At 42.5% G+C, this 8,865-nt stretch overlaps 1 protein-coding gene across 1 annotated transcript in view; it reads right to left on the reverse strand.

Moving 5' to 3' along the window:
• Window positions 1–8,660, reverse strand: part of LOC126260704 (uncharacterized) — a 46,795-nt gene extending 38,135 nt beyond the window's left edge. The window contains exon 1 of the mRNA XM_049958039.1: window positions 8,639–8,660. Within this exon, the coding sequence (XP_049813996.1) occupies window positions 8,639–8,660 (22 nt within the window). The remainder of the gene's footprint in view (window positions 1–8,638) is intronic.
• Between the last annotated feature and the right edge of the window lie 205 nt (window positions 8,661–8,865).

Below are 8,865 nucleotides of genomic sequence, written 5' to 3' on the forward strand. Positions count from 1 at the left end.
CGCCCATGAACAGCAGTCAGTATGGGTGAATGAACCAGGCGCCTGCTGCAGAGGCCCATACACAGCTAAGTTCGTTGAACGATCGTTGACGAGAGACTATTGTTACCCCCTTCGTTCATCTGGGCCGTCAGTTGCTCAACAGCTGCACCTCTATTCGCCCATTAACATCTCCGCAGCCGTCGTTTACACCTGTCATCTATGGCCTGTGGTGCACCACAACTGCCTCGGCGGCCATTTTGGATAGAGCCATTTTTCAATGCATGCTACGCGAATTATTCACAGATTTAGCCATTTCGGAAATGCCTCACCCTTGGCCCGAAAGCCGATCGTCTCACTTTTGGCCGGCCGGAATGGCCGAGTAGTTCTAGGCGCTTCAGTGTGGAACCGCGCGACCGCTACGGTCGCAGGTTCGAATCCTGCCTCGGGCGTGGATATGTATGATGTCCTTAGGTTAGTTAGGTTTAAGCAGTTCTAAGTTCTAGGGGACTGATGACCTCAGATGTTAAGTCCCATAGTGCTCAGAGCCATTTTGTCACTTTTGGACATCAGATGAATCGCTCCGTTTTCGCATTACGACAACGACTGCAATGTTTCCCGTTTCTCTCAGACACACTTTGCACTGATCAGCCTGAAAATTACGACCACAGACCTACTAGCGATATATACCGGTCCAGGCGATAGCAGCGTCACCTGGCGAGGAACGACTGCTAGTCAGACACACGCACGGTGCATGCAGTATCAGTGAGCGTATTGTCCGTATATAGAGTGGGAAAGCCGCACAATCTGTCTCATCTTGACGAAAGGCCGACTTTGATTGCCCGGATGTTCGGCTCGAGCATTTCAGAAACGACTTTTCGGGTTTCGAGGAGTGCTGCGGTGTACATCTTCAAAACGTGGCGAAACCAAGTCCAGACGTCGTCAGTTTCGGTGGCCACCCCTCATTACAGATGTCGTACGTCATTGGCTGGGCAGATTGGTAAAACAGGACAGGCGACGAACTGTGGCGGAACTAACCTCAGACTTTAATGCTGGACAGAGTACAGTTGAGTCTGAAAACACAGTGCACCGAACGCTCCTACCGACCAGCCTCCACAGCTGACGACCCATGCATGTGAACCACGACATCGACAACTACCAATGAAATGGGCACGTGAACGTCGGCATTGGACTTTGGCGCAGTGGCAGAGCGCCGCATGATATGATGAACCCCGATACCTTCTTCATCATTCTGATGGGAAGACTCGAATCCGTCATCTTCCAGGGGAAGAGACCTTTACAGCGGGGCGGAGACAAACTGGCGGCGGCTCCATTGTGGTCTGGGGACACTCACGTGGGCATCCATAAGTCCATTGGAGCTTGTGCAAGGCACCATGATTCTCAAGAAGTAGCGTACACTGGTAGCAGACAACGTCCACCCCTTCATTACGTCTCTGTCTCCAGATGGCAGTGGCATTTTTCAACAAGATAATGCTCCATGTCGCAAGGCTAGGATTGTGATGAAGTGGTTCGAAGAACACAGTGGGTACTTCCAGTGCTGGCCCGCCCACTCACCAGATCAGAAACGGATCGAACATATATGGGATGTGATTGGACGTGGCGTCAGATCTCATCCATCCCCTCCCCGGAATTTACGGAAATCACGTGACTTTTGTATGCTGATGTGGTGCCAACTTCCCCCAGTGACCTGCAAAGGCCTCATTGCTCCATGTCACGACCTGTTGCTGCTGTTATCCGTGCCAAAGGTGGGCTTACCGGCTATTGGGATTGTGGTCACAATGTTCTGGCTGACCAACGTATATAAACTCCACTACTAGTGCTGCCAGCTGTATCTGTGACGGGAAATTGCACGTTCACGTAAAATATAAGTGGTTGTCACATTAATGAGTCTGGATATGATGTAAGAAGAGTAGGATTTATTATGAGTAGGAAGATAAGGCAGAGAGTAAGTTCCTGTGTACAGTTCAGTGATCTCATCAGAACTGACAGTAAACCAACACTGACAACGTCAGGTCAGGTAAACCTGCCAATGTCGGACGTCGAAGATGAAGAGACAAAGGAAGTATATGAGGATATTCAACCGGTAGCTCAGGCGGAAAGGGAGGCGAAAAACTAATAGTATGATATAATATGATGAAATGTTGTTGTAGGGGAAAAAGTAGAAGGGGGGTCACTGTAGAATATGGTATTCATACTAGGAACGAGAGAGGAGAAAGAGTGAGTTCTGCAATAAATTTCACCTAGTAATAGCGAATAATCCTTCAAGAATCACAAGAGGAAGAGGTATACTTGGAAAAGACCGGGATATACGTGGAGCTCTGCGTTAGATTACATCACGGTTTGGCAGAGATTCCGAAATCACATACTGGATTGTAAGGCTCACTCAGGAGCAGATACAGACTCAGATTACAATTTAGTAGTGATGAAGAGGAGGTTGAAGTGTAAGAGACTAGTCAGGAAGAATCAGTGTGCAAAGAAGGGGGATAAGGAAGTGCTAAGGAACTAAGAAAGGAAGAGCTACGCTTGAAGTTCTCTGAGGCAATTGATACCGCGATAAGGAATGGCTCAATAGGAAGTACAGTTGAAGAAAAATAAATATTCTCTAAAATGAGCAATTACGTATACTTGAAAAAATAGCAATGATACAAGGAGGGTAGGTGCGAACAAACCATACATAATAGAAGAAATACATCAGCTGATCGACTAAAGAAGGAAGTACAATAACGTTCATGGACATTCTGGAATACAGAAATACAATTCACTAAGGAATGAAATAAACAGCAAGTGAAGGGAAGCTAAGGCGAAATGGCTGCATCATAAATCTGAAAAAAACGAAACAGAAATGACTGTCGAAAGCACTGTCTCAGCATAAAGTAAAGTCGAAACAAACTTCGGTCAACTTAAAAGCAACGTTGGTAACAAGCGTGCTATGGATATTCCACAACTAACTGCAGAGAAGAGAACGGATATGTGGAAAGAGTGTACTGCAGACATCTGTGAAGGGAGAGACTTGTCTGATGATGTGACAGAAGAAGAAAGAGGAATCGATACATAAGAGGTAGGGGATTAAGCATTTGAATAAGAATTCTAAAAAGGTTTGCAGCAATTAAGATCGAATAAAGCAGAATAGTTCCATAACATTCCATCAGAATTTCTAAAGTCATTGGGGTAGTGGCAACAAAACGACCATTCACTTTGGTGTGTAGAATGTATGAGTCTGGAAAAATATCATTCACACAATTCCGAAGACTGCAGGAGCCGACAAATGCGAGAATTATAATACAATCAGCTTAACAGTTCATGCACCCATGTTACTGACAAGTATAATATATATAAGACTGGGAGAGAAAATCGGAGATACATTAGATGGCAACATTTGGCTTTAGGGAAGGTAAAGACACCAGAGAGACGGTTCTGACGTTGCATTTAATAATGGAAGCAAGAATAAAGAAAAATTAAGACACCTTCATAGGATTTGTCGACCTGGAGAAAGAGCTCGATAATGTAAAACGTTGCAAGATGTTCAAAATTCTGATAAAAATAGGGGTAAGCTATAGGGAAAGACGCGAATATTCAATATATGCAAGAGCGAAGAGGGAACGATAAGACAAAGACCATGAATGAAGTGCTCGGATTAAAAATAGTGTAACAGAGTTGTATAGTCTTTCTTCCCCACTGTTCAATTTGTACATCGAAAGAGCAATTACGGGATTAAAAAAAAGGTTAAGAATGGAATTAAAATTCATGGTGAAAATTTATCAATGATAAGATTCGCTGATGACATTGCTGTACTCAGTGAAAGTGAAGAAGAATTACACGATCTTCTGAATGGAATGAACGGTCTAATGAATACAGAATATGGTTTGAGAGTACATAGAAGAAAGACGAAAGTAATGAGAAGTGGCAGAAATGAGAACGGCATCAGGATTGGTGTTTAGTCTACACAGATGAAGTTAATGAATATAACCCATGACGGACGGAGCAAGGAGGACATCAAAAGCAGACTAGGTTTGGCAACAATGGTATTCCTGTTGAAGAGAAGTCTACTATCGTCAAACATAGGCCTTAATTTGAGAAAGAAATTTCTGAGACTGTACTTTTGGAGCACAGAATCGTATGGTAGTGAAATATGGATTGTGGGAAAACTTAAAAGATGAGAATCAAAGCATTCGAAATGTGGTGTTACAGAAGAATGTTGCAAATTAGGTGGACTGATAAGGAATGAGGAGCTTCTCTGGAGAATCGGAGAGGAAAGGAATATACGGAAAACACTGACAAGAAGGGACATGATGGTAGGACATCTGTTAAGAAATCACGGAATAACTTCCATCGAAGTTAACGTAGAGAGTAAAAATTGTAGAGGAAGACAGAGATTGGAATACAGCTAGCAAATAACTGAGGTATTTGGTTCCAAGTGCTGGTCTGTGATAAAGAAGTTGATACGGAAGAGCAATTCGTGGCGGGTCGTATCAAACCAGTCAGAAGACCGTCAAACGTAACCGAAGTCCAAGTATAGCATGAGAATGAAATCAGTATTGTAATATAAGTTGTAATAAAAGTAGTTTATGTAGTACAATTAAATTGCTGGTAGTAGTAATATGCTGTTCTATTATTATTATAGTAACAATAGTTGCGGTCGCAGTAATAGTTGAAGCAGTGCTAGGAGTAGTTTTAGTTTATTCTGGTGTTGTAATGGGACTAACAGCAACAGGTCACAAAGATATTAGTAAAACTGGTTTAAACAAATTGAACTTTCTAAAAATCGAAGAGACTTTTTCCGTGACAGGAATCGAACACGTTGCTGAGAGTAGGGAAATAATAGTGGAAAAACTGAATATAGAGAAGCATATAGGCAGTCATAGGAGCGCTAGTACGATTACAGAAAAAAATCAGAAATAATAGAAATGTAGTATGACGACTATTTAAACGACTTTAAGATTCAGTGTAGAAATAAAGCACAAAAAATTACTGTCATACAGTTTTATATAAATTTCATTTTACACGTTACCTTCATTTTGTTATCCAGAAAGTGGACTAGTTTGAATAAATAACTCGTGATCACTACCAGTCGACAGTCAGCATGTTCAGTATATTCTCCAGTCTTATTTAACGTGCAGCCAGATACACCTTCAGGGCCACAGATAGACAGTTTAGTCAGTTATCCGTTGCGCATGTTTGGGAATTTCGAGAATTTGAGCCCTATTTTATTTTCGTTTCCCCTGGGTCAGAACTTTATTACCATTCAGGCGCTTGGGAAAAGTTGGATGCAAGTTGCCAGCTAATCCCGTCAAATACAACAAATATCACAAGGTCCTTTTGTACTACGAAAAACTTTAAGAAACCAAACGATACGTTTTGGTCACTAAATACCCACATTTAAATTGTTACAGTCCGGTTCTCCTTAGTGTGATTTATCGAGTAACGTGATGCTATTTCACTATGCCATCACTATTGGTAATGCAATTAGTGTTAATCCTTGCCGCTGGACCGCATTTCTGCTGTGTTATACAGGTTGACAATTAATGAACTATACCAAAAAAACGTAAATTAATTACAAACTGTGGGGTGCACACACTTTATTCGACATGTAAATGTCACTACAGATATTGAAATTTATTTTATGACATGTTCGATACGCCGGCCATCATTGGCGATGATGTGGCGAAATTCTGCATGACCCGCTGAAGTGTCGGAACATCGATACTGTCGATTACCTGTTGAACGGCTGTTTTCAGCTCAGCAATGGTTTTGGTTCAAATGGTTCAAATGGCTCTGAGCACTATGGGACTTAACATCTGTGGTCATCAGTCCCCTAGAACTTAGAACTACTTAAACCTAACTAACCTAAGGACATCACAAACATCCATGCCCGAGGCAGGATTCGAACCTGCGACCGTAGCAGTCGCGCGGTTCTGGACTGAGCGCCTAGAACCGCTAGACCATCGCGGCCGGCAGTGGTTTTGGGATTATTGCTGTACATCCTGTCTTTAATATAGCCCCACAAAAAGGAGTCGCATCTGTTCAGATCCGGAGAATATGGCGTCCTCTGGGTACCCCAGAGCCAGAACGCTGTCCACAAAGTGCTCCTTCTAGACATCAGTCTCCTGCTTCGATGGTGTCGCGCTCCGTCTTGCATGAACTACATCTTGTCGAAATCAAGGTCACTTTGTATAATGATTCCGAAACCTTCACGTACGATTCGGGAGTCTCCGTGCCATCAAGGAATATCGCATCGATTATTCCATGATTGGACACTGCACCCCACACAGTCACCCATTGAGGGTGAAGAGACTGCTCGGTAGTGAAATGCGAATTCTTAGTCCCAGTCACCCATTGAAGGTGAAGAGACTTCTCGATCGCGAAATACGAATTTTTAGTCCCCCAAATGCGCCAGTTTTGCTTACTGACAAACCCATCCAAATGAAAGTGGGCTTCGTCGCTAAACCAAACCATACGGGAGTACTAATTCCCATCGTGCCCTGAGGCCGATCGTGCAGTTTGAACCTCCTAACGCAAGCCGTTCAGAAGTTAAGACGATTTTATGTCATATAGTTCAGTAACTGTCACTCCGTACAACTGGAACAGTTAATAGTACGCCTCCAAGTATAGTTTTAACCCACGAGACACGATTAAAAAGTCACAGATTTGACACATCTGAACCACTTACAGACGGAACTCTACCAAAATGCATTTAACCTCCAATTCTTCTTTCCCGATTCAGAGCCAGTCTCGTACTTTATTGAACATTCAGGATTTTGAAGCTATCAGCGCCGTAGCAGTAGATCGGACAGCTTATTTAAAATCCATGAGCATACTCACAGGTTATGCCGGCTTCACATTAATAGCCACATTTGGCAAATTAACAACCAGAAATCTTCCCATGGTGTCAGTTGAAGCTCTTTGAATACTCATTCAGTGAAAGTACTGCCGAATCCCTTACTATGTTCGGATTTGGAGACCTTTCAAATGAGACACGTTACTGACAAAGGGACTTTTCTAGCCGTTATGGAGTTCAGAAAGTCTTCCAGAGGTCCCGCTAAGGCACGCGCCCTTCTAAACTTAGGCATTGTCTGCAATTAAGGCACGCCCAAAATTACTCTCCATACTGACATCGGAAAAGGATAATTACTTCTCTGACGATCAGTCACTGTCGTCACAGAAGCGATATGTTTTAAGATGTACAAGTTGATCCACGTAACAGGTCCTGACCACGTTCGTTTGTACTCTGGAAAATCACAGGTGAAGATGAACGGGTCGCTGTCCACACCGTACCTGGGAGCAGGGTTATTGGTGCAGACCACTGCGCCGTATGTGCGAATCCTGGGCAGAGCTGCACAAATAACCTAGCTCAAGAAGTCACTAGCGAACTGAAAATGGCATGTCAGAGCAGCGTTCTTATGCAGTCTGTCTGACATAAGAACAACCACGCCGCTGTGCAAACGAATATGATGATGTTGTTGTAGTTGCATGAAGTTGTACACTAATAGAAGAACCATTTTACACCTGAAACACTTCGATTTCTTAACACTTTTTAGTAAATGAAGGATTTGTTTGGGTAGAATCTCAGCAGATACTCACTTGCAATACTACTCACAAATTTTACTCAAGTAACATCGTCTATCTCAGCAATTAAATAACGCATAATAATGGACAATACATCCGTCCAGATTTCAGTACGCTACACGTTACTCTGAATGGTGGTAGAGTGTTCTGCATCGACTTCCACTTGAGAGATGAAGTGCACTATGGTAGGTGATGAGCGCTTATGTACAGTGCTTTTCTGAAATTCGTAGTTCCGACCACGTCACTTCTCTCTGGGCACAGAACATTTTGCCAAGTGCGGGTGACCGTAGAGTGGATTGTATGTTTTTTACCTAACATGAGCACAATTACTGCTAAAGAAGCCAACAAATACAACAAATAAGTAACTTAAATATGAGCCTTACGATTGCAAAACAAAAATTTTGGTTGGTCCAACAGCTATAAAAGTTATTTAAAAAGTTACATATTTTAATACGGCTATTTAAAAACCAAGGAATGGAAGATCTGATTCTATGGTTGTTTATCGGTTCGACAGTCTTAGTATAATCAAATAAAAATTAGATTACGTTTGTTTTCAATCAGCTGGTTACATACGTCTCTCTGATTTCTGAAGGGTCGGTTAATCTTGCATACTGTGCGACACCGCACTATTTACTTGAAGAAATATTCACTACTAACTGTTGGTGTTTACTTACAGCAGCTGATCCACAGTTGCACATCGATTTCATTCGTTGCTGGGTTTCGGGATTCCATTGTAAACTTTGTCCCCGTTTTATGAGTGATCATCACATTATGTTTAGCAAACGTCTTAGAACTACGATATTATTTTTCTTTTTCTTAAATAGTAAAACCACAATTCATTTATTTTTAAAACAGTATTCTTAAAGATAATTGTGCACTGCTTTCAGTACTTGAAATGCTGCTACAATCATGTCCTTCGGATTCATTTGGCTTACGGGGCCGTTCACTTTTCTTGCAAGGCATTTTTCTCTCGGCATTTAATTTAGTTGAAATCATATTCTGATAGCAGTTGCGTCTACGCAACTACATACACTGCGCAGTTTCTCGTACACTACTCCTTCAGAACTTACAGCCTTACCTGCTTCTGAGAGCTTCGACATGACGAAGTTCCCTGCCCGCAGTGCTGAGTCGCAATGTCGCTTCCTCAGAGAGTGCTCCTATAAGTCTACGGACCGGCAGAATTTACAATTCCCTTTGCTTCTGTCACCTCTCTCCCTTTGCGTTCGTATTAACGCGATATCAACCTCTTCCGAATACGGATGTAATGAAAAATTGACCTCTGTATGGCCAGATTTTTTTCAAGAT

This window comes from Schistocerca nitens, chromosome 5, assembly GCF_023898315.1.
Source record: "Schistocerca nitens isolate TAMUIC-IGC-003100 chromosome 5, iqSchNite1.1, whole genome shotgun sequence".
Classification (NCBI taxonomy): domain Eukaryota; kingdom Metazoa; phylum Arthropoda; class Insecta; order Orthoptera; family Acrididae; genus Schistocerca; species Schistocerca nitens.